At 32.2% G+C, this 27,836-nt stretch overlaps 1 protein-coding gene across 1 annotated transcript; it reads right to left on the bottom strand.

The window, feature by feature from the left end:
* Positions 1–522: 522 nt before the first annotated feature.
* Positions 523–27,165, bottom strand: LOC149615817 (ras-related and estrogen-regulated growth inhibitor-like protein A). Its single transcript, XM_089856838.1, has 5 exons — positions 26,095–27,165; positions 2,081–2,137; positions 1,912–1,988; positions 1,302–1,622; positions 523–1,231 (listed from the first exon to the last, which is right to left on the bottom strand). The coding sequence occupies exons 1-5, from the start codon at positions 26,189–26,191 to the stop codon at positions 1,082–1,084; spliced, it is 702 nt and encodes a 233-aa protein (XP_089712964.1). The 5' UTR covers positions 26,192–27,165; the 3' UTR covers positions 523–1,081.
* Positions 27,166–27,836: the final 671 nt, after the last annotated feature.

Raw genomic sequence — 27,836 nt, 5'->3', positions numbered from 1 at the left:
TTAAAATGCTAATTAATTCCAACCCCAATTAAAAATTAGTTCACAAATTATCCCTGTATAATAATACCCCACTTTAAAAAAAATTAAAATCGGTTAATTAATTAACTTTGGACATTAATTAATGATCTTTTATTTAATATTAAAAAATTCAAATGTTATTTTTTTTTTTGGAATAAGGCCATGATTTTAAAGTTTAAAAGTTACCAGGAAAAACTTAAAAAGCAAAAGTTAACTTAGCAAGCCTGCTCTTTTGTGTTTAAAATACAGTAGCTAACACCCATAGAATTTTAAGTAGGGGTAAGATTGTATGAAATGAATTTGAACCCGGCTACAGGAATTTAATACCATCATAAATTATTTTTAAAAAAATAGTTTATTATTTATTTATTTATGAAGGTTTAAAAAATTCTACTTTTAAACATTTTCTAAAAAACCGAAAAACATCAGTTTTACTTAATTAATATTCACTTAACTACAAAAATATTTAAAAATAGTAATATTTACAAAAATATTTATTTATAATTTTTATTTTATTTATGTATTGGCAGATTGCCAATTTATTTTGAGATCATAATATTTCGATGAATTCGTAATTTGCCTGTCTTGTTTTCTTGTGTTTTTAAAGGCAACGTGGCTTCGAAAATAGTCTCGATTGTATGGCACAATTGTACAGGATTATGTTGAAATGTTTAACCTTAATTGTTCGTTTGAATTTCGTTGTAAGTTATCTATAACCTCTAAGTTTGTTCAAAATAATTTCAAGATATACTCTAAAATATTCTACCACTCATAATTAGTTAATTTTATAAAGTAGTTCAATATAAATCACAAGACTAACGTTCGCTAACGAAACTATAGACACATTTTTTTTATATCTACTCGTGATTGTCATTCTAACACGTAGATTATAGATTGGGATTTTTTGTGGCCTTGAGTCTGTGTGTCTGTTCAGTGCACACGATTCAACGACAGTTTCGCTTCGTTGAAGTTCAGTTCAGTTTATTTTAATCACAATTTTTTTAGTTCACGGTTGCACCGAATTTCGAAATAATTGACGAAACGCGGTTTTAACCTTTAAGAGTCATATGGACAGTGACGGCCTCTTTTTCTGACCGTTTCTCCCTAATTTTCCATTCTTACCAAAGACCATCCCAATCATTTTGGAAACTGTCATGGCTGCGCCTATTTTGGGTCGCCTGATTGGTAGGGTTTTTAAGGCTTGCAAGTAGATCTAAAATTTAAACAATTAGCATTTCATGTGAAAATTAAATTAAATTTAATTGACTTAATTAATGACTAACCTGAAGGGCTCTAGATTCTCTGATTAGACTCTGGAAAGCCAAACTAACCCCGACGTAATTTTCGGCTGCGGATACTTCGTAAAATTGACACTGAAATCGCAGCGACATCTCTTGACCATCGTCGACCCCTACTTGTCTCGCGTGTTCCAAGTCCCGTTTGTTACCAAGTAGTATAATAGGGCAACCTCTTACTAAACCTTTTAGCGTGCTGATGGTCTCAACTAGATGTCGTGTGTATTCGAATGTGCTTCTGTCGCATATGCTGTAGACTAAGACGAAAGCGTCCGCCCATGTCACGTGTTCGTACAGGCAAGATGGCGTCTGAAATAATTTTTATTAAATTCTTCAAAAGTTAAAATGAATGGCATATTTGAATTTGTCTCGTCAAGAGCGTTTAGAAAAGTGGTCATAAGTATATGTTTAAAGGAGGCGATCGACCCGCCCCTATTGGTAATTATTGGAAATAATATAAGCTTGATTAAAATTTAATGTGGGGTTGTGAGTACTCAAATCAAAGGTCTTGGACTGACCAATGTGTTATCGATGTCTAAACTACTCTAAGAAGCTCTGTATTCAAAATATTTCAAATTCTAAATTAATATTAACATACTTTGCAAAATGCGGTATCCATTATCTCAACCTCGGTCGTAATATTATCGAACGAAACTGAATGTCTGTAGACGAAATCTATTACACAAAAAATAGATAAATAAATAACAACCGAAGTTAAAACTAAATTAAAAGATAATTATCTTAGAATTAATTTTAATTTAAATTACCTTTATTTGAACTATATTCTCCGATGTAGCGTTTCGTTAGGTACCTCACCGAAACAGCTGCAAAAACAAAAAACAAAAATACAAATATTAAATTAGTAATTTAAAAGTAGATAAAAATCGACAACCGAAAAACCATTTGTTACAAAAACCCATTTCGAAGTTTTTGTAGCAATGATTGCATAGGGGTCGTTATGAGTCAAGGCTAAATTCATTATTTCTCACAAAAACAAAATAACATTTTTTTCTTCTTACAATATTGTTGTTGTTATTTACTGCATGTCAAAATTTTCATCTTATATAATTAATTATACGTGTAACTAATCAATATTATTTTAATTACAGTTTTTCTAAAGAAATATGTAATTTTTTTGTATTATTTTTAAATTAATTTTAGACTAACGCGAATTCTTGTTTGAAATTAACTTTGGCGGTGGTGGTGGCGGGAAACTTTTGACCGCGTGGTAATTTTTGGCGCGGGATGAAACGTATCGATCATCAAGTTTGGAGATAGGTGTCAAAATCATGAATTGAAAGTGAAAATATACTTAAAAAGAAGTTGAAAAATAAAAAACAGCTACCTTAAGACGTGTCAAGTTAACGCTTACTTAATGCCCTTTCAAACTTGAAGTACTTGTAGAGCTCTTGAATTATTATAAATAGCGGTGCGAATATATCATTACAATAATTTACCTTTGAAATTATGATATCAGGAAAATAGTTTGAAAAATTATAAATGATCAGATTTTTAATATCTAATACACATATTGGTAAATGTTTGTTTGTGTGTGTCTGTCTGTCTGTCTGTACCTTTATTTTCGTATAGCGAAACGACTATTTAAGGTACCAAAATTTGTGTTTTTTCAACTATTGAACCAACCTGGGGTCCGCGGGCCCCTAAGGTATTTTTAATATCGACTACATATTGCCATATATTGGTGTGTAACTCTATTTTCGTCCATTTGCTTTGACCAACGAAACGACTATTAAATAACTATATTTGTGGTACAAAAATTTTATTTTTTTTAACTATTGAACCAAGCTGGGGTCCGCGGGCCCCTAAGCTATTAATTTATTTTATCTATAACTGTAAAATTCACTTTCTTAATTATGTTAAAGAAATTTTGTTGGTTACGAGCTATTTGTAATCATATAACAATATTAGAGAGATAGAGTGAAAAACATTTGTTGTTGAAATCAACCTGGGGTCCGCGAACCCCCATAATATTTCGTTTTAGCATAAATAAATAATTTTTTTATTTGGCTTATTAAAATAAACCCCATTTTCTTAAGACACGTGACTACTGGCCAACAAAACCAATATTTTCCAAACCGTGGGAAAACCTTTAATGTAACTTAAAAATTAAAAAAAGGATTTAAATATACTAAACAAAATTTGAAGGTAAAAATAAAATTAATTATGCGTGTAATATGCCTTAAAGTTGCTACCACAATTATTCCCTCAAAAAATATACATGAAAGTTCTTCGACCGTCGAGTTTGAAATAGAATTTATTTCATAAATCAATTACAAAGCCCGGGGTAATTCTTCAAAGTCCGTAAATTAAATTAGAGCAATTAAAGTGGGTCTCGAATTGCGCATTAGACACGCCTACCCAACTTAAGACACGGTTAAAAAAAATTAAGAAATAAAATTATTTCCAATTTTTATCAACCCTAGCTAAAAGTTATAAAGTGGGTGTTACTAAATGCATCAAAAAACGTCCCGACAGTCGTAGGTGAAAGAAAAGCTATGGCTTGTCACAGACTAGACTAAATTATGATTAAATTCTAACAAGTTCACTCACACGTGTTGCGGATGATATTTATTTTTTATTTCTTGGTAGCTTACGGTATATATTTATCCTGTGACATAACGATGACATATGTAAGGTTGTTTCTCTATCTTTTTTATGTAGGGTGAAAACTTGAATTTTAGTTATTTTTTTTTTAATATAAATTTAAACCTTAAAAGCCATTGAACTTCATAAGGAATTTTTCGTGAGATATTTGTATTTGTATTGGACTAATAATTCATCAAAATATTTGAACTAAAATTTAAAACAATAAGCATAATTTGTTCGTATAAGAGATCATAAGTTTATAAGATATTTTCAATATAAGTCTGTTTAATTAATCTCTGGTCATGACAAACTGAAAGGCTTGTAATTTGTGAGTGAGTGAGTGAGGTAGGTCATAGATTCGAGAGGAGGTAAAGCGAGGGAGGCCTGGTGAGTGAGTGGGGCGCTGCTGTCAAAGGGGGCTTAGTAATGCAGACTAAATAGGACCTAGATGGAATTAGGTCCTAGCTACAAAATTAATTAACCACCACCGAGTGTACTTAGGACTTCAATTGACTCGCTCCCCCTCGTTCTCTTTCTCGAACTAGTTATCTCGAGCTGCAAGTCTCTCAGTAGCATTACGAATCGTATAGGTAGTGCAATTCATACTTATGGATGGAACATATCACTTATAAACTTATAACGCAAAGGTTTTAGAGTGTTGCAACTTAAAGTCATTACTTTCTGATCGAACTTTGATTGTTGGGAAAATGCGATTTTAATTAAATTCGGCGCCCATTTGTCGGTTTTATTTCAAACGATATTTTTCCGATAGAGTTTATTGGATAACAATTAATCGTTGACCCAGAAATTATCAAAGCCCTTTCAACCCTTTTCTCTTTAATATTTATCGCCATATTTTTTCTGTGTTTGGCGACGTCCTGACTGAGCAGGAACCAAAATAGCCATTCACTGAAATCCGAGATCATTTAGTCTCTATTACGAGAGAGTATCCTCAAGAATGGTTTGGATATCTTAAAACTAACCGCAATTGTATTGCTTTAAGGTCTATATTTTAGAATCTGTTTTAAGATTGCCGCAAATGTTTTTCATTTTAAATTGAGTTTACCGTGGAAATTTTTAAAATTTCCCCGATTTTTAACGGCGATATTAAAAATTCCCCCGATTTTTAACGTCGATATTATAAATTCTCCCGATTTTTAACGTCGATATTAAAAATTCCCCCGATTTTTAACGTCGATATTAAAAATTCCCCCGATTTTTAACGTCGATATTATAAATTCTCCCGATTTTTAACGTCGATATTAAAAATTCCCCCGATTTTTAACGTCGATATTAAAAATTCCCCCGATTTTTAACGTCGATATTAAAAATTCCCCCGATTTTTAACGTCGATATTAAAAATTCCCCTGATTTTTAACGTCGGTATTAAAAATTCCCCCGATTTTTAACGTCGATATTAAAAATTCCCCCGATTTTTAACGTCGATATTAAAAATTCCCCCGATTTTTAACGTCGATATTAAAAATTCCCCCGATTTTTAACGTCGATATTAAAAATTCCCCCGATTTTTAACGTCGATATTAAAAATTCCCCCGATTTTTAACGTCGATATTAAAAATTGCCCCGATTTTTAACGTCGATATTAAAAATTGCCCCGATTTTTAACGTCGATATTAAAAATTGCCCCGATTTTTAACGTCGATATTAAAAATTCCCCCGATTTTTAACGTCGATATTAAAAATTCCCCCGATTTTTAACGTCGATATTAAAAATTCCCCCGATTTTTAACGTCGATATTAAAAATTGCCCCGATTTTTAACGTCGATATTAAAAATTGCCCCGATTTTTAACGTCGATATTAAAAATTGCCCCGATTTTTAACGTCGATATTAAAAATTGCCCCGATTTTTAACGTCGATATTAAAAATTGCCCCGATTTTTAACGTCGATATTAAAAATTGCCCCGATTTTTAACGTCGATATTAAAAATTCCCCCGATTTTTAACGTCGATATTAAAAATTCCCCCGATTTTTAACGGCGATATTAAAAATTCCCCCGATTTTTAACGGCGATATTAAAAATTCCCCCGATTTTTAACGGCGATATTAAAAATTCCCCCGATTTTTAACGGCGATATTAAAAATTCCCCCGATTTTTAACGGCGATATTAAAAATTCCCCCGATTTTTAACGGCGATATTAAAAATTCCTTTATTTTGAACTATTACAAACTATCTTAAACATTAAAGAAATTATCAGCAATCAAGTTAGGTCTTAATAGGTATATCCAAACCAATTCTTCATCATTAAATTAAAATTGGAATGCAATAAAGTAATCTTTTTTGAAGGATTAGCCAATAGGCTGACTTCATAATTTTTAATCCGTGTTTGGCATATATAATCCCCCATCATATTATATAATTACTTTTCAATTTTATAAATTTCTTTTTTACGATACAAATTTTTGATATAATTGAGGTTGAGATGGATTATATAATCGGATGTATATAGGGATTAAAAATACAGTCAAGATATCTTATTTTGCTCGCTCTGCACGGTCAGCTCGAGGGGGAAGATGTCTGGATACGGTTTTTTTTCTCTTTATTAAATTTAATTGAGAAGGCGGCCTTATTTTATCATAAATACGTAAGTCCGAGTTACCAATACAGTATTTATATTAATGTAATCACGTTTTCCTGGTTTTGGGTTTTTGTTTCATGTGGGATTGTTTCAAAGATTTCAATAACTCCAGTTTAAAATTAAATAAATAAATACGAACAGGAATACATACAGCTACTAGGAATTATTGTGCACCCATAAATATCCCATGTTAATTTCTATGAATTGGGGTTTTGTGGGTATACCGGGTTTACTATCCGTGACGTCACGTCTCATAATTCTGACGGTGTCTTTCTAACTGTGATTTTTTTCATGGGCTGGGTAGCAACGCGAGGTAAAATTCGTCATGCATAATGATTAGTCTAGCTGGCTCCTCCCATAAATTCCTCCTAGATACTTTATTTATGTATTTATTTCGAACTGAGGGATCGGGTCGCTAAGCCAAGAACCCCCCAAAAGCATAAGGTATATCAAATAAACAAACAAAAATTAGAATAAAAATAAAAATTCAGGAACTCTTTCGAATCCAATCCGTAACACTTCGACGGAAACGGACGGAACATTCTAATAATAAGAAGTCTTCTGGAAGCGAGTTCCAATCGTTGATTACCCTTGAGGTAAAATGGCTAGCCTTAGAAAATTATTTAGCCACAGGTTTAACAAGGTTAGCTGGATGTCCTTTGATTGAAAATGGCTGGGGTACACACAATGATTCCTAGTACCTGTATGCATTCCTATTTAAAATAATTATAGAAGTTCGATTGGTGCATATTTTAATTTGTAAATCAATCATTATGTTCAGGAGCAGTTGGTAAAGTAATAAAAGCCTCAACTTATCATTTCCGGTACGGCCGATTGTTAGAGCTCATCTAATGCTAAATAAGACATAAAATTCAGACTCTATTACTGAATATTAGCTAGAATTAGAAAAGCCACGTCTCTCGGTGTCCAGACACCTAAGATAATCATGCATGGTTCCAGTTGGGTACTTTAGTTTAATTATTTGCTCCTGGTTATATCCAGTTTTTAATTTAGCAACACTTTTTAATGAATGATTAACCTTAATCTCGACTTATCCTTGTCCCCTTTTTAACCCAAATAACCAAATAAATCTGTTAATAAACTCCAGAATAAGTTTTTAAATACAATATATGGCGCAAATTAACGATATTATAGCTTAAAAACCGAACTAACGATGGCACCGTACTGTCTGCTATTAATTAGAAGGATATACAGGGTGTTTCTGTTAAGTCTGGCTTTAAATAAAATAAGGAGGATGTTAATTGTTCTTTGGGAAATCAGTCGATTTTGAGTCTAAATTGTTCTATACTTATATCTATTTCCATTTTGTTAATTTGCCACAAGGGAAACTCACTGTTTTCGAGTTGAGATTGTTGTTGGATGTGTATTTTACAGATGACCAATTTAAATTTAATTAATAAACTGAATTAAGACAATGGTTGCTAATTTAATTCAATTAAGGGGTCATAAATAAAACACCCCAATGAAATCATAATCTTCGAAAACAAATTAACAAAATGGAGATAAAAGTTACATACATTTTCGACTCAAAAATTTATTGATTTCCCAAAGAACAATTAACATCCCCAGCTTAATTTATTTATGGCAAACTTATCAGATACACCCTGTATATATAGAGAGAGATCAAACTATAGCCCGCGAGGTTGTTTAATTATAGTTTTATTTAGGAAAATGCTAATTCGCAATTACACCTCCGGAACGTTGTTATAACGTTCTAAGCTGAGTCTAACGACTTTAAAAATTTTAGAGAGTCGATCGTTTCATGTTTGGTTCAGTTAGGTTGTTAAACGAATGATAAATGTCTTTCTTTTTCCTTATCTCCCACGGCTCTTTCAATCATACTTTGATGTTTTTGACAGACAATTCGCTCTCTCTCTCTGACAGCCTGATTATATTAATATTAATTCCTCATAATACTAATCGGTAATCGCCAACATATCGCTTTGAAAATTTCCTGTTTTAAATTTTCTTTTTCTTTGTCTGTTCAACTACTAATTTTATTATTACTTTTTTTGGGTTTAATTTTTGTGTCTATACTAAAGGGCAGTTAACAATATTAAGTTAGCAATGTTTGTTATGAGTCATTTAGTATCGAGTGTGACGTTACGTGACGCAAAATCGCGAATTACATTGTCAAGTAATACTTTTACAGGGTTTGAGAAAACATGGGTTTTATTTTTGAAACTAAAAACATTTTCGAAAAAACATGGGTTTTATTTTTGAAACAAAAAACATGGGTTTTATTTTTGAAACAAAAAACATGGGTTTTATTTTTGAAACAAAAAACATGGGTTTTATTTTTGAAACAAAAAACATGGGTTTTATTTTTGAAACAAAAAACATGGGTTTTATTTTTCAAACAAAAAACATGGGTTTTATTTTTCAAACAAAAAACATGGGTTTTATTTTTAAAACAAAAAACATTTTAAAAAAACATGGGTTTTATTTTTAAAACAAAAAACATTTTAAAAAAAACATGGGTTTTATTTGTTTCAAAAATCCATTTTCGAAAAAAATTGGTTTAAAAAAATCCAGTCCACCTGATTTTTCTGGGTTCTTTTGGGTTTTTATATTTAGCAGTTGCTTGAACTGTGGTATTTGTCATCCAAAAGTCACTTAGTAACAAAATTTTTTTAATTGTTCCATTACAATTAATAAACAACACTTTTGAAGTTTTAAAAGAAATATTTTAAACTATCTTTAAAAAGAAATTATTCCAGCGTTTAAATTCATCAAAATTGAAGATTTTAGTTATGGCTTTTATAAAGCTGGTTCTTATGGTGGGAAAAACACTACCAAATATATCTTTGTTTGTACCCTTGTAAATTCGCCTCAATTCACAAAACAAAACTAATATAATATATACCTTCAAACATACTTCTTCCTTTTATAATAACTAACTCAATCCGCTAGCCAATAATCTTAAAAACTCAAAATGTTTTTTGTTGTTAGAGGTCACTTTTTTTATACTATGAGATGTCAAGAAGTTAGTAGGCCGTAAAATTCAGCAAAATTAAGAAAAAATCTTTATTCCTTGCAGCAAGCTGTATTGAAACCTTAATACAAAACGGTTCTTGTTATGTGATATGTATTAATAGCCGTAAATTCACGCTGGCCGTGCACTATTCATCCTCCACCAGCATAAACAACACGGCAAACTTATGGGTGCGCCTAATATCATGCTATCATACTTGCTTTACCTCCCGCCATTTATAGTCTGACGGGTGGTACTGGTACATCGTACATTTCTTTTTTAACTTTAAGAAATTTCTTTACAAATGGTTTTTTAAACAACGTAAAGTACTTTGTTGGTTCCGGAATCGTCATACTTTAATCTGTGCGCAGTATGGTTCTTATAACTTAAAACGGAAGTAGTCTCCAGAAATATTACTTCATTGTGGTAGACCTAGTAGCTAATAATATAATCGTGGTATAAAAGCGAATTACTAGGAGTGAGAAGCTGTTGCTTATCATCCCGAACAAGTGTTTTGGGGGAAGAGAAGGGGGTAAAAGCCTTGAGTTTCATCTCGCTTTTTCTTTGCGTCTGCGCTGTAAGGTTTTGGTCTCGTGAAAGGATATCTATCGTTTCGACGTGTAAAAGGGGGTAGGTAACCCTCTGAGTCGGGACACACAGGAGGGTTGATACATTGCCATCCGTCTCTGCGCACTCTCATGATGCAAAATGAGTACAGCGCAGGCGCCAAAATGTGACATGGAAGGCAAAGTTTTACCCTCTTGTTACATCGAAATGGTCGATAGGATTTATTTAATGATGTTTGTAGGCGTGGTCTAACAAGAGCTGGAAGGTTTCTTCCGGAATTAATAAGTTGCTTACTCCTGTTATGATTCGCTCCTGTTTATTATATTTTCCGTTTTAAAATAAAATGATTTGAGATATATTGGCCACTCTAACCTATTTAAATACTGCAACAAAATATAGTGGAATATTTTACACTAAGCAATATACTATATATATTTTTTATAAATGTATATTATATTATATTATATTATAATATTACGTAATTCATGGGGGGTCTAAATTTATTTGAATCAACCTTAGATTGTATCAACGCTTAAATCTAGAACCGTTTATTCTTCACTACACATTTAAGTGTAAAAATACCTTATTTTAAATAGGAAAAATCAAGTAATCCTTACTCTGAATTTAAGGTATAAAATAAGCCTGGTTTTAATACTAAATTTAATTGTTAATCATCATTAAATATAGCTTCAAGGATTTCTTAAAAAAAATTAAATAAATTAAGGTTATTTGTTGAATTTTGGGTCATTTTTATAAGTTAACAAAGATTATGTTTTATTTGAATTAAATAATTATTTTTTCATTATATTTCTAACGCCGTGTGTACAGGGTGTTAATTTCAGCCCTAATTCAATGTTTCCAATCCCACCGCATGATTGTACAGTACTTGGGAAAATTATATTTACCCTACCTTTTTCAAAAACACCCTGTATTTAAAATATATGGGTTTTTTTTTTTTTTAATTTAACCCCCTTACATGTATTTAAGGTTAATTTTAATTATTATATCCTGAGTAAAACCGGAGTTTCATAATTTTACATCCATGTATGTTTTGGTGAGACCGAGTTGTTACTTGTTACTTGCATAATGAGGTTGAGATGTGTATTAGAAACAAGATTAGGATGCTTGGTGTGGTTTTTAATTGGGTAAATTAAGGTGTTTTCTGACGTCATAGATTTCTTGTTAAGTGTATTCTTTTATACGGAATGGTTTAATTTAATTTTAAATAATTTAAGTAATTTATTTGGTAATGCCATATTTTCGAAATTTTAAAGGAAAATTTCACATGAGTTGTTTTGATTTTTCTTATTTTACTTATTTTACAATTGGGGTTTAATTATTATATTAAATTTAATATTTTAAACTTAAATTGGGTAGATTAAAACTTGCCTATTGTATATTATTTTCGAAATTTTAAAGGAAAATTTCAAATTTGAATTGGTTTTGATTTTACTTATTTTTACAATTAGAGTTTAGTTATTATATTAAATTTAATATTTTAAACTTAAATTATGTAAATTAAAACTTGCCTATTGTATATTAATATTTTTGCTCTACACCAAATTATACAATACTTAAATTAAGTTTATTGTGGTGTTATAAGTTTTACAATTTTTACAATTGGGGTTTAATAATAATATTAAATTTAATATTTTAAACTTAAATTATTTAAATTCAAACTTTCCTATTGTATATTAATATTTTCGCTCTACACCTAATTATACAATACTTAAATTAAAGTTTATTGTTTCGTTATCAAAACAATATTAGGTTAAATAAATAAAACAATATTTTTAAACATATTAAAATTTTATTTGGTTCATATAATCATATTAAATGAAATCAATAAATAAATAATTTGCGCTTTGCAAATTTTAAATTTGTTTAACTTAACATCATAGTTAAAATAGAAACATTAACTTCTTAAATATAATAATATTTGATTTTCGAGTACGCATTTAAGTACTTTCAAGTACCACTTGGTCAAATTTGTTTAACGGATTTTCTGAGTTTATAACAATTCACTGAACCTTTTGGAAACTTAAGTTTCAAAACTATTTGAAGTTAGTTTTCAAACACGCCCTACTTATTTGAGAAACCGTATGTACTCTTTCAGCAACGGCTTTCAATTTCTACATTTGTTAAAATAAAAAATAACAAACGCCCCATAGGCCTACCTGTGAAGAGAAATCATTCAGAATCGATCGCTATCATACATAACAGCATGGCACATAAGTTTATAAGATATGTTCCTTCCATAAGTTTGTTTAATTAATATCTGGTCATGACAAACTGTAAGGCTTGTAATTTTGAAGTGAGTGAGTGAGGTAGGTCATAGATTCGAGGAGGTAAAGCGGCGAGGAAGGCCTGGTGAGTGAGTGGGGCGCTGCTGTCAAAGTAGGCTTAGTAATGCAGACTAAATAGGAACACCAAGATGGAATTAGGTCCTAGCTGCAAAATTAATTAACCACGTGCACCGAGTGTACTTAGGACTTCAATTGAATTCTCGCTTCCGTCGTTCTCCTTCTCGAACTAGTTATCTCGAGCTGCTATAAGTCTCTCAGTAGCATTACGAATCGTATAGGAAGCGTCATACTTATGGAGAGAACATATCACTCATAAACTTATGATGAAAGTAAAATTCAATTTCAAATTCCAAAACCTAAACATTATAAAACACCTGTATTTCCATCCATGTCTGGAATCAGGGTTACCACAGTACCTGGCTCGAAATCATTCGAAATATTTGAAAATTGGTTAAAAAGGTCATGGAATAGACTGACCCTTGACTGGGTGTGTTTGAGCACGTGGTCTATTTATTTCATATATATAAGTTCATTGTACTAGTGATTTTTAAATGCAATATTAAAAGTCACAATATTTAATATTGCAACAAGGGAAAATTACTCAAGTTCTTTGAATTGAAATATTTGTATCAACCCTGTATATTTTTCAATTAAGAACTTAGACATTGTATCACGACATCTAACGCGGCGCCACCTGACGAGATATTAGCGTTAACTCCCTCGAAACGTCACTTCTTATAACGGAGCTATGATTAAATTGAGGCTCCATTGGGGCCCCCGTGTAAAGGTCACGACCTTTGTTTGGCAAGACTATACAAGGTATAAGAAATTAATAAGAAAATGCCTTCATATCCAATTTTTTAATTATTATATCCTAACGAAAATTATCTAATATGTCAGAAGAATGTTTTGGGAAACTTCAAAAAAAAATTTTTTTTGGTAATTAAGATTGTGGTTTATGCTTGGACATAATTTTGTATTTGAGTCAAGGTCTTTTGGGATAGTACTACCTAATGATTTATTGCAAGGCAACATTGAGAATGGGGGGTGGTAGCCCTAGTAATTTATTAGCGTGGCAATGCATACAGCTACTAGGAATGATTTTGTACCCAGCCAGTTTTACTCAACGCATCTAGGGCGGATTTAGTGGGAGGAGTTAGATAGACGATTCATTATCTATGACGATTTTTACCAGTGCGAACTTATAATCTCTCTCGTTGCGCATTGCACCTTGCGTACGTACACTATAGGGACTCGCGTTGCTATCAATGAATGAAAAAATCGCAGTTAGAAAGACGCCATCAGAATTAAGAGGAGTGACCAACAAAACCCGAATTCATAGAAATTAACATATTGGGGACATAATAATTCCTAGTAGCTGTATATATTCCTGGTTTGTACTATAAACCCCTTTACAAAAGTCTGGTGCTTGTTTGACCACCTTGTTTGTCATAAAACGGAATATTCAACAAAGACACTTCAAATAACAAGCAAGGACCACTTTGGTTTATCAGGACTAGTAACTTTGAAGCCCCCTATCTAATAAAGAGAGTCCTTGTTGTTCACATACCGTCCTATCAATGCGTTCCATCTTAACCCCTGTATATAAAAGCAGAAGACACTGCGGCCACGCCCCCTTTTTACGAATGTAACATTAGTACGTAACAAGCTCAAAATCCCCCCCCCCCCCAGGTCCCCAAATACATTGAGCCCTTAAATATACAATGTTAATATAATAGAGTATTCTTCAAAAAATCACAAAGTTTAAGTAAAAAAATAAATAAGTAAAAATTCAAGTTCTGAAAGAGATATTGCAGAAATCCTTTAACAAAGAACCGATTATATTGCGAATTTTAGTTATCTCCATTACTTACTTACACACGGAAGTGTCTAAGATGGCCCCCACCTGATGGCCAGCAAGCCATCCAACCAATAGTTAAAACCAAAAACCAGTCTTGCTACATTTTCTAAGACAAATATTCAAAGGTTAGAATAATATTATTTCTTATAAAACTTTTCTTGTAGAGAAATATTATTATTAATATTTTTTTTACTCTCTTGAATTTCTTAATTATATGCTAATATTTTTGAATATTTTTTCTTTTTTTTTTTGGATGAAATATCAAAGGTTTATAGACCCCGGTTGGTTTTGTAGTTTGCGTTGTATCGTATCCTGTATTTGGAATTTAAATTAACAGTTCTAATTGCGCACAAAGATATTTGTAATGCAAATTAGTATGTGTTCATGGAATTTTTACGTGAAAAGTAGTTTTCAAAATTTAATATTTATTTTTTATTGTACCTAATTTAAGACAATCAATACTTCACAGTCACTTTATCTAATTGCTTAATTTAAAGTTTCCCTGAGTTTACTTCACAGACACTCTACCAAACCAATTAATTTAAAGTGTTCCTAACTTAAGATAATCAAAACTTCACAGACACTTTATTATATCACTTATTTAAAGTGTCCCTAATTTTAGACAATAAATACTTCACAGACACTTTATTAATTATTAAATCGCTTAATTTAAAGTGTCCCTAACTTAAAACAATTACTCACAGACACTTTATTAATAATTAAATCACAGACAGTTTATTAATTATCAAATCGCTTAATTTAAAGTGTCCCTAACTTAAGACAATAAATGCTTCATAGACTCTTAATTATCAAATCGCTTAATTTAAAGTGTCCCTAACTTAAGACAATAAATGCTTCAGAGACTCTTAATTATCAAATCGCTTAATTTAAAGTGTCCCTAACTTAAGACAATAAATGCTTCGTAGACTCTTAATTATCAAATCGCTTAATTTAAAGTGTCCCTAACTTTTAGGCAATAAATGCTTCACAGACTCTTAATTATCAAATCGCTTAATTTAAAGTGTCCCTAACTTAAAAATCAATCCTTCACATACACTTCATCAAATCACCTAATTTAAAGTGTCAGTAACTTAATACAATCAAAACCCCACAGACACTTTATCAAATCACCACCAATCATTAACCCGACGTACAAAATCAACACCTTCTAAATTAAACCTTTTCCAAACACCCGATAAAAATAAACGGAAGACAATTCTGTCTTGAAAATTATAAGGTACCTTCAAACCCGGCAGGCTCACAATATACCTACCTAGTTTAAGAAATATCAAACACCATATTTTTTTCATCTCGAACGGGCTTGGTTTGGGACATTGAACTTGGCGACCTAGCACGCGTTGTGTTCTTCTTGGACCAGCATCGAGAGCTTCTCAAGTCTACAAATTGGCCTTGTCTGCCGGCGAAGCTTTGACAAGTACCTTACCTCTATAGTCTATACACGGCATTGCATTGCACCCCTTTTTACAAGTTTTATTCTTATTTCGTCTCGTAATTTTTCGACAGCCTGTGCTTCGGTTTGTTTTTCTATGAACACCCTTTTGGCATATTTAAAACAAGGTGCGCCAGACAGTACTATATCCCTGTCATCATGTTAAATTCTTCTTTACCAATACATGGCTACGTCAAACAAGAATCAGTACTAGAACATGACATTGTCTTAACTTCTTAAGAATTTTGAGTAATGGACTGTAGTCCCGTGACCTTAGGTTCAGGTCGCCTTCTACTGTCTCTATCTCTTTTTGGGAACTGGCAACCATGTTAGCTTAAATTTTGGGCCCACTAAATTTTTATTATTATTAGGCTAGTTAATTAATGTTCGTCTGCTCTACGATTAATGTATCCTTATTACCATTAATTTAATTAGTATAAAAATATTTATACAATAGTAAATCAACAAAAAAATTAATTAAGTTTAAGTTTCTAGTTTAATTTTAGCAACGTTCTTCAGCTTAAACCGCTCAATAATAACCGGTATTTTCGGTTTGCGCTTCTGAACGCACCTTTATGATATCAACCTAAACAGTAAACCCTTTGTTAAACAACCTGGTTTATTTCAAAACAATTTTAGAAATCACCCATCCTGCCCTTTGGTATCAACTAAATAACACAGTGCACCTAATATTTCCAAAGGCTTAAAGAAGCTTACAGCCCCGGACATAACCCGTATGGTTCAAATTGGCGCCCGGTTAAAGTTCAAACGTGTCTAGTACTTTAAAATTTATAGTTCTATAAGGAACCAACCCAAGAAACCAGAAGTTTCAAAAAATGCTATTGATATATCTAGTTAAAACTTGACTATCGTGTTTTATTATTTTTAATTTTTTTTAATTTAATCATTTTAAAAGGATTAAGGATGTTTTATTCAAACTTAAATTTAGCACTAGTATTCTTTTGTTGTATACGATATATATTTCCCTGATTCAATTCAATTCAAGTCAAAGGGTGTACAGGTTCATAAATAATTCATAAGTTCATAAGATATGTTCCTTCCATAAGTTTGTTTAATTAATATCTGGTCATGACAAACTGAAAGGCTTGTAATTTTGAAGTGAGTGAGTGAGTGAGGTAGGTCATAGATTCGAGGAGGTAAAGCGAGGGAGGCCTGGTGAGTGGTGAGGCGCTGCTGTCAAAGGGGGCTTAGAAATGCAGACTAAATAGGACCTAGACGGAATAGGTCCTAGCTGCAAAATTAATTAACCACCACCGAGTGTACTTAGGACTTCAATTGAATTCTCGCTCCCCCTCGTTCTCCTTCTCGAACTAGTTATCTCGGGCTGTAAGTCTCTCAGTAGCATTACGAATCGTATAGGTAGTGCATTTCATACTTATGGAGCATATCAGTTATAAACTTATGATAATTTAATTGGAAAGGTACTGGTACAGAGTTTAAAACTTAATTTTAGGCTTAACGTTTTTTTCTTTTAAATCATACGAGTAGATCTGGTCCACTTTCCATATGTAACCTAATTCTGGTATACTTCTAAACATTTTCATAGAAAACAACTTTTTAAAGACCCATTATCAGTTTTAACTTCGCACGTTATCACAATATATTCAAGACAAAAATAGCCTTAAAATTTAGGCCTAACTACATCTTCGTGTGAATCAAAAAGTTTTTAAATAAAATTTGTACCAAAATATTTTTAAAACAAAAAGTTAAGTCGAAATTCAGATCCACGTTTAACTATTTATACTTTTGAAAATATGTTTATTATTTCTATTGTTTTCGTTGTACGGGAGCTTTAAATGCGATGTTTAATGTAGATTATTTTAAACTACTTAAGTTAGTTGCCGTTTTGGGTTCTTCAATTTGAACAAGTCGGTTTAGAAATAAACATAATTTTAACCAAATGCATATAGAAGATACGGGAAGTAAGCTAGGTACTGCCTTCTTGTTAACAAAATTCACGTGGCACGCTCTGCTACATGTCGAATGAAATTTAGCAGGAGGTTTGATAGTAAAAATTGCACGTGATGTGACGACAATAATGGCCAGCGCGATATATATATCACGTGGATTTTGATAACTAGAAGGCAGGGCGTTTTGCGATTGGTCTGAGGTGCAAATTTGAAATTATCTATGAAATCTCATCAAACTAATTTGAATTTTAAAATCATTCGGAGTTGGTATTTCCTGGACAGCTTCTATAGTCATGATTTGATCAGTTTCATTGGCTAAGAGTCAACCACGTGACCTGCACTAGCTAAGAACTTACTTTCAGCCAGTTGCGTTCGGTTACACTTTGGGACTAACGATGTTGAAAATCACGTGCGATGTGACAATCATGTCACGAGATAGAGCGTGTCACGTAAATTTTGTTAACAGCACCTTCTAGTCATAATTTGATCAGTTTCATTGGCTAAGCACCAACCGCACGTGATCCGAACTGTTCTTAATAGCTAATAACTTACTTTCTGTCGGTTCTATTTACTTTTGGTTACACTTTGAGTCATGATTTAATCATTTTTCATTGGCTAAGAGTCAACCACGTGACCCGCACTCTTCTTACAAGCTGTTAACTTACTTTCTGCCGGTTCTATTTGTGCTTGGTTACACTTTAAAACCTCACGATATTAAAAATCACGTTTAGACCATAAAAGCCTTAGTAAAGTTGACTTGAAACAGTTTCTAGTCATGATTTGATCAGTTTAATTGGCTAAGAGTCAACCACGTGACCCGCACTCTTCTTACTAGCTAATAACTTACTTTCTGCCGGTTCTATTTGCGTTCGATTACACTTTGAGACCACACGATCCTAAAAATCACGTTTAGACTATAAAAGCCTTAGTAAAGTTGACTTGAAACGGCTTCTAGTCATGATTTGATCAATTTCATTGGCTAAGAGTCAACTACGTGACCTGCAATCTTCTTACTAGCTAATAACTTACTTTCTGCCGGTTCTATTTGCTTTTGATTACACTTTAAAACCTCACGATAATAAAAATCACGTTTAGACCATAAAAGCGTTAGTAAAGTTGACTTGAACAGCTTCTAGTCATGATTTGATCAATTTCATTGGCTAAGAGTCAACCACGTTAGCACTCTTCTTACTAGCTAATAACTTCCTGTCGATTCTATTTGCATTTGATTACACTTTTGAAAGTCACGATATTAAAAATCACGTTTAGGCGATAAAAGCCTTAGAATAAAAGTTGACTTGAAACAGCTTCTAGTCATTATTTGATCAATGTTTATTTGCTAATAAGTCGGTATAACTGCCATATCATTATGAAAGGCAACATTACATATTGGGTGGGTAATTAACGGCACCAGACCGGAATTGGTTTGGCAATGTTATACTAGAACTTGCCCTGTTCAATTACATACATTAATATTACGCCACAAACCGACATAATTATATGGACATGGTAGTCTAGTGTATAGTTTATATAAGTTATAATTATTTTTGGGTGCTTAAGTATGGTGCCTCGGGTTATCAGACGCGTTTCTCGTTATGTGCATGTACAGAGAGATAAGTGTCGTGTCGTCAGTGTGTGTCGAAACAATTTCTTGGGTTATGTTATGATTTTTGACGTGTGGTAGTTTCGAGACCCGTTCGGTATCTTGTGTTATTGTTTATAATTATATTGGTTACACCCTGATCCAGTGATTGATTGGTTTTATAGGCATTGCATTTATAATAAAACTTTCATTAAATTATATAACCCTTAATTAAATTTGTTGTGTATGTTAACCTTTAAGCATATAAATAGATCAGTGCAGAGAAAAACACGTGTAAATTGGTTGGTTATTTAGGCTTAATTACATTTATAATAAAAATTTTCATTAAATTATATAACCCATAATTAAATTTGTTGTGTATGTTAACCTTTTCGCATATAAATAGACCAGTCCATTACTTACATGCAGAGAAAAAAAAATGGTTATTAACAATCTATTTCTACTGTTATAATTTAAAATTCTAAACGTACCCTAAATTTATTTAGGTTTAAGGGATACTTTGGGCTAGAATTTTTTCTTTTCTTTTTTAATCGGAAGAGCGAATAAAATAATGAATATTCTTAATTGGAACCATGTTTCTATCTACAATATTAATGAAGATACGAGCAATTAATTAAGTTAAATCCGTAATGGATGGAACTACGCGTTAGGCCTCTCCGCGAAGCACTGACTGGGGAGTACCTCTATTGGACGCCTAGTACCGCCTGACGAGTTCGTCCAATAGAGGTACTCCCCAGTCAGTGCTTGACGGAGAGGCCTAACGCGTAGTGTCTCTTCATTACGGATTTAACTTAATTGCCCGTATCTTCTTTAATATTGTAATTAGAAACATGGTTCCAATTGATAATATTAATTATTTTATACGCTCTTTCAATTAAAATAAACAAATTCTAGCCCGAAGTATCCATTTAAAAAAAAAAATAAAAAACCAACCGCAACATAGTTTTTGTTCCAAAAATAATTTTCATAAAAAAATAAATAAATAAATAAATAAATAAATAAATAAATAAACCACAAACCAAAAATATAAATAAATAATATCGATATATTTATATCGAATTTAAGACCCCCCCCCCCCTAAAAAAAGTTACCATCTTTCAAATTTAAAAGACCACCTATAATATAAGGAAAATAAATACGAAATATTTCCGACACGCGTATTATTTATGAGTGTTTTAATCTTTAACAACGTAATACCACCAAGGATTCAAGGAATCGTGGATGCATTATTTTCTTGGCTTAAAAAAAAAATAAGTAAAACCATTTTCTCGTAACAAATTTTCCTCTTAATTCAATTAGGCTTAAATGACGATAATTATAGGAATTTAAGAAGGCAATTTGCTATAGCCAATAGGGCCCCTTTGCTGTTTTTTTTTGTAATCATGGTACACGATTAACAACGCCTCCTGATTGGTCTGTTGGTTGCTTAGTTGGTCTACCAGGAAATTAAAATTATGATATTGTCTGGTTTTTGTAAACCATAAATTTTAATTTTGTGGTATAGTTTAGTTTTTAAGAATGTCGTGACTCCGAGGTTTGAGATGAATTTCTTTTATTTTTTATTATTAATTGTGTAGAATTTCTTTGTTAACTATTACAACTTGAATAATATTTATCATTAGCAGAGTTTTTTAATTCCTGTGAAATCCTATATTTTTGAACCCTGTCCTATATTATTATTATGCTATAATTTCTTGAAAGGTCAGACTATAATATCCTATATATTTTTGATGCTTAGTTTGGGGGAATTCAAGTTTTCGTTTATAGTTTAGCATTATCAAATTTATTTTAATTAAAATTTAGTTATGGCTCTTTTAAAATAGAGATGACATTTGACTAGATTTGACCGAAATTGATCAGGCGGAGTTTGCTCAGGATTATTTTTTAATTATATTATATCATTTAATTAAGTTCCTCTGAATTTAATTCAAAGTAAAATCCCCAATTTTTTATTATTTTTTATTTGAGATTTTTCTATAATATAGTTTAACCCAAAATATTATTATATATGAGCATGCATATTTATTCCTATATTTTCCTATAAAAACACGTGATTTTTTTCTCCTATAAAATCCTAACACACTAAATTCAATATACACATTACATTTAAAATTAATTGAGTTACCAAACTTATATAAATTAAATTTACCCCTTCGCAATAAATTTATATCAAAATCTTAGTTTAAAATCTAAAAATATAAATTTATTAAGTTGTCAAAAAAATCCCCCCAAAAAACACCTTAACAACTTAATCTAAAAAGTAATTTATATAGGCCTATATAAAGGGAAATAAAATCGAATTTTCACAAAAAAAGGATTATTCGGTTTATAAAATTGGAATATTACATTTCTAGAAACATTAATCAATATTTTTAATAAAAAAAAATTAGAAATAAGTAAAAAAATTGACACATTTATGTCCATTTTTAAACCCAAAAAATCATTCTTTTTAAACCAAGAAGCGATATCTAGTTTACTAGGGAGAAGATATAGATGCCTAAGTATTCGCGCGCGCCATAGTCCTGCAGTCCCCCTTTCAAAATACAAGGGGGGGACGTAAAAGGAGGCCCCGGGCTATTTCTCCTCTCCTCAGTCGGAAAATATGACTGTAATTTTCCCGTCATTCGCGTCGCGCTGAGGTGCACGAGTTTTCAAGAACCAATGAGATGCTGGTGGTTGTAATTTAGAGGCGGCGGGGATTAACTCCGGACACGTCTACTATACGTTTGGACTGGAGATAAAGCTGGAAATGTGGGGCGAATTTATACCTTCTCCCTAATAAACTAGATATCACTTCTTGTTTAAACTTTAAAAAATATGCTTAAAAAATATGTTTTATTTGATAGGTGTCTACAAGGATCCCATCCAATGAATACATAGCCTCGTTATGAATAGACGGGGTTAAAGTTCACGGTCTTGACCTTGAAGGATGCCAGGTTTCAAACAAGGATGCTATACTATATTGTAAAGAACGGTTTTCAATGGGTTAAAAGAAAGGAGTGGTACAGACTGTGTTTTTAAAGTTTTCCTGCTGAAACCCCCGTTGTTGTTGGTGCATATGGTAAGTTCATTTTTTTTATATTTATTCACCCATTGATGTTGACCCAAATTTTAAAAATTGGGGGTTGAGCTTATTGCTTATATCGGATTTGTCTAGAGTCTGTCTTTTTATGAATTATGATAATGTATTTATGCAAATTAGACCTTGGTAAAGGGATAGGTGCATAAAAATAAATCTAACGATAATAACTTAAAAATGCATTGTTAATATCTGCAGCATGGTATTATTACCAGAAGGAGATAATAGAAGAAGGGTGACACTCTGTATCCTCTTAATATGCTTTAGTTATGTAACATGAATGATTCTTCCCAGGCGAGGGAATTAATTACCCTTTTTGTTAATTTGCTCTCCCGCTGTTCATTAAACTTCAGATGGGTATCACATCGCACCGTGCTAGGGTGAATTCTATAACTGTTTGGTATTTACTAAATCCCCATTCAGCAATCAACCAGGCACAAACCTTGATTGTCTTGACGTGGCGGGCAAATAGTTAGGCAGCGCTAATAGATATAGTAATGATGAGGGGAATTATTTAAAATGGCGTATGTGCATGCATGATTCGGTTTAGTAACCCCAATTGCGTTAATAAATGTTAAGGGATGTTGTTGGGGAAGAATCATGTTACAATTACCAGAATTACCCCGCTTTGTGGAGTTGTACACTTCTCTCGAAGAGAAGAAGTAGTATATACGTCTCATATTATCCTAAATACAACCACCAATTTTGCAGCTTATTGGCAGCCCTTAATTTTTGTACGATAATTCTTCTTTAGTCTTTACAAAGTTTAACATTATGAGGTCTTATACATCTTTAAATTGTCTTAATAGTTTCTCTAAAACACGTAGATATTACATTACATAATATTACGATTTTAGGATATAAAATAATACACTAGGCCTATATTTGAAAAAAAATCAAAATTACAGACAGAGATAAAATCTAACTGAACTGAACTTTTGACTCTGTAAAAACTGCCCAGGTGTACCAACGCAACTCAAGCAATTTACACGCTTAATTGTGTCTTACAAAACAAGCACCACCTCTAAACACTCACTCACTTGAATTGTAGTGGGCGTATACATATTTCTCTCTCAAATTTCCCCCCAAAACAATATGGTATTTCCTAGTTCAAAACCATTAAGTATTAAATTACGTGATACAGACGGTAATTGCGATTCCATAAGCCAGAAGTATAACGAAACTAAATACCTAAACAGATATTATATAAAATGTTAAGGGTGGTCTGCTTATGGTGTTGGAATCAACAAATGTACAAGGTGTTTATCCGTGAAACACTATTTCCAATGTTGATAACTTTAACTTGTGTTAGGTCAAGAAGTGATATCTAGTTTATTAGGGAGACTGTTTCCAATGTTCATAATTTAACTTGTGTTAGGGCAAGGAGTGATATCTAGTTTTATCTAGCTTTATCTCCAGTTCAAACGTAGACATAGGTCCGGAGTTAATCCCCTCCGCCTCTAAATTACAACCGCAGCATCTGATTGGTTCTTGAAAACTCGTGCACGTCAGCGCGACGCTAATGACGAAAATTACAGTCATATTTTCCGACTGAGGAGAGGCGAAATAGCCCGGTGGCCTCCTCCTTTTACGTCCCCCCCTTGTATTTTGAAAGGGGGGACTGCAGGACTATGGCGCGCGAATACTTAGGAGGCATCTTATACCTTCTCCCTAATAAACGTGATATCACTTCTTGCTGTACACCCTGTATAGTTTAAGTTATTAAGACTTGGTGTTTCGAGGTGTTACAATCCGTGCAGCAGTTGAGAAGGGCACCCATGAAATAAATCATTTTGACACCATTGAGGAGTGTTAAGCATGAGGTTTAACTACAAGATGATTTTAGTAAAAAATAAAAAGTAATGTTTAAAAAAATTGCTTAAAAATATTCCCACACGTTTTTGTGTAACGCTTTAGCGGATTTTCTACCAAATGTGAGCAATTATGGATGGATTATTTTGTCTTCTAGTGACTATTGCGTTTATGCGCGTATTAATACATAATCTTAAGGCTCGTAAGGAAGAAAGTAGTTTACATAAGGGCAGGTGTTTTTTTAGTACTTGTGTCCAATTGATGAATTTTTATGTGAAACATGTTTTTCAATGTTAGGTCGAAACTTATAGGTGCGTTTTATTTATATTTAATGATCTTGAAGCATAAGTTTATAAGTGATATGTTCCTTCCATAAGTTTGTTTAATTAATCTCTGGTCATGACAAACTGCAGGGCTTGTAATTTTGAAGTGAGTGAGGTCATAGATTCGAGGAGGTAAAGCGAGGGAGGCCTGGTGAGTGGGGCGCTGCTGTCAAAGGGGGCTTAGTAATGCAGACTAAATAGGAGTGCCTAGATGGAATAGGTCCTAACTGCAAAATTAATTAACCACCATGCACCGAGTGTACTTAGGACTTCAATTGAATTCTCGCTTCCGTCGTTCTCCTTCTCGAACTAGTTATCTCGAGCTGCTCTTAAGTCTCTCAGTAGCATTACGAATCGTATAGGTAGTGCATTTCATACTTTGAATGGAACATATCTTATAAACTTATGTCTGAACTAATAGAGGGGAAGGCAGGGTATTAATATGGTAATAGCGATGATTTGGCTATCTTTCTATTGGCTCCATTTCAATGGATGTAAGTTAACTTTAAGTGCAGGTGTTTCTTTAAAATTTGGTTAATAAATATTTATGATATTTTAAAATTATTTAAAAATTATCACATTTTTCTTTCTATTTATAATCTTTGGAAGGTAAAGGTTAAAAATTCAAAATCTAAGTTTTTTTTTAAAAAAAACTTTTTTCACGTATTATATTATTAATTATGAATTTATTTATTCAATTAGTCCATTATTAATTAAGGATAAATACCTAATATTGTTAATAAATGAGAAATAATAATTTCTAATACACTAAATCTATAAAACAACTATAAAAACTATAGTAAAAGGGTTAGGGAACACAATTTGCAACTCTAATATGAACAAAACCAGGAATACATAAAGCTACTAGGAATCATTGCGTACCCATCCATTTTCACTCAGTGTATCCAGGGCGGATTTGTGGGAGGAGCTTGCTAGACTAATCATTATGTATGACGAATTTTACCCATAGCGAATTTATAATCTATCTCGCTGCCTGTTGCACCTTGCGCATGCGCCTTGGAACTCGCCTTGCTACCCAACCAATGAAAAAATCACACAGTTAGAAAGACGCCGTTAGAATTATGAGGCGTGACGGGGAAAGTAAGTTCTCAAGCCCGGAATACCCACAAAACCGAATTCATAGGATAGAAATTAACATGGGATATATATGGGTACACAATAATTCCAATTATCTGTATGCATTCCTACCCATACTACATTTATTTCTAGTTCTAAGTACTTACGAGGGATAATTAACTTTTATTATTCGCGATTAATACCCTAAAAATTCATTAATCATTTTCACGCTACATTTAATTGCAATTTAAATTAGGTTGTTAGGGAATCCATCTTTTCATTCATTATCTGATGCAGACATGCTTTCACCTCACATGTAAACCTTCATAAACACTGATTATCGTAACTTGAACATCAGTTAAGTTTTTAAAATGAATTAATTGCTTCGTGATTTTGGGATTAAAATTTATATATATCAAATTAATGATTTTAAAGATTAAATTTTAAAGAATAATTAGTAACCGGACTTAGTTTATATGATATACACTTCCTGAAATTATTATATTATATTATATTCTAAAAAATAAGGTTAATTAACATTAAGATTATAATTAAACTTAATTTGTACCTGATTTTCCAACTCGTTGACTTCCAAGAACGCATATCTTGAGTTTATTCTGATGTTCTTTAACTGAAGAAATAGTTAAATCCTTTTTAATCAACATTTTCGATTCAATTTAATTTTAATCGGAACTTGTTTATGAATCCATTGATATTTATGTCAACAAAACGTAGTTGTTTATCGTTTCTGTTTGTAGATCAAAATGTACTTTATAAAATTCACTTTTAATTTCACGTGAATTATTCGTCTCAGTTTGTGACCAAAATATCCTCAAATAATTTCAAAATAAATTCACAAATATTAATTTGTAATCCCAGATGACCAAGTAATTAATCACTTTTAACTAATTTAGTAACGCGTGCACATACTGTTGACCATGGGTGAACGAACTAACGCAGTCGCAGACGTTACCACCAATGTTTCTCCAAGTAAATATTAACTTTCCACAAACTGTCAGTGTCAGAGGTTAACGAGTTCACAAATAAAACGGTGTGTCAGAAAAAGTTATCTTTTCAAATAAACGAAATTGAATTCACAACAATTTAAATCCCAATGTCCGCTTAAAATTAACTTCAGAGTTAATTAAATTGCAATTACGAAAGTCCCAAACTCTCCGTTGTTCAAGAGTTCACAATTAAAACGGTGTGTCACAAAGTTCTCTTTTCCAATATATAAACGAACTTTCAAATCGAATTCACAACAATTTAAATCCCAATGTTCGCTTAAATCTAACTTAACTTCAGAATTAATTAAATTGGAATTACATATACAATACTTAATCATAAACCACAACACACCAAAGCAGCACCATCCGTAAACTGAACTAAACAGACTGGACTGCGAATCTGAATTGGTAAAGAAAAATCCTTGAACCGAACGCACCAGCTGTTACCGCCGGCTGATTTTATTTCGCCTAGGCCCTCTCTGGCATAAACTTTTCGAGGATTTTTTTTATTATTAAAAGGAGTTTCGAAGTCTTTTGCAGAGCACGTCTAGCTACCAGATAGAAGCTACGAAAAAGTACCACTCCGTTTTAGAACTTAGACAAGACCCTCGACCAAATAAGAGCAAGGCCCCCTTTTTGTAAAAATCATTTCTCGAGCCCTCCCTACATAGCGGATTTTATATTTAGTTCCCGCCTTTATCGTTTGCTGGTTCGGTTCGGTTTCGTTTTGTGTGTCCCCCTATCGGCGATTTTTTTTGTATAAGTCCAACACCACCAACCAAAACTTTCATAAATTTTTTTTCCTTGGTAGAAAAATTGAACGACCGGTATTTTTGTTGGGAAAGCTTGTTTACTTTATAAATGATTTATGTAATGTTACATACAGAGAGAGCTAAGGCGCAAGTTTATTGTTGAAATAAGCAGTGTTGAAAGTTATGGAAAATAAGAATTGTCCGTGTATTTTTATGGTATGGTATTGTGCAGTTCAGATTTGGTGGGTTTTTTTTTTATGAAGAAATATTGGTAACAGTTTTATGGTACTTTATGAAAATTATCGTTAACTTTTGTTTACCCGTCCCAAGGGGTGCGTGCTTATCTGTTAAAGGGTATGGGAATTTACAATTTCATATCATATTTTAGCACGAAAGTGGTATTATATTACACTTTCAAGTCTCTACTTTCAAAATATAAAGTTTTTAATATAATTGAACCAAAGTTTCTATTTTTAAAATCCATTGGAAAATCACGAAAACTCAGCTTCGATATATAAATTATTTTGTCTTGTCAGCTTCTTCGGTTGGTT

Source organism: Phalangium opilio, unplaced genomic scaffold, assembly GCF_054372755.1.
Source record: "Phalangium opilio isolate 3A_F unplaced genomic scaffold, DU_Popi_V2 ptg000217l_1, whole genome shotgun sequence".
NCBI classification, from domain to species: domain Eukaryota; kingdom Metazoa; phylum Arthropoda; class Arachnida; order Opiliones; family Phalangiidae; genus Phalangium; species Phalangium opilio.
Note: the sequence above shows the minus strand (reverse complement) of the source record. Positions and strands in the feature narration are given on the sequence as shown.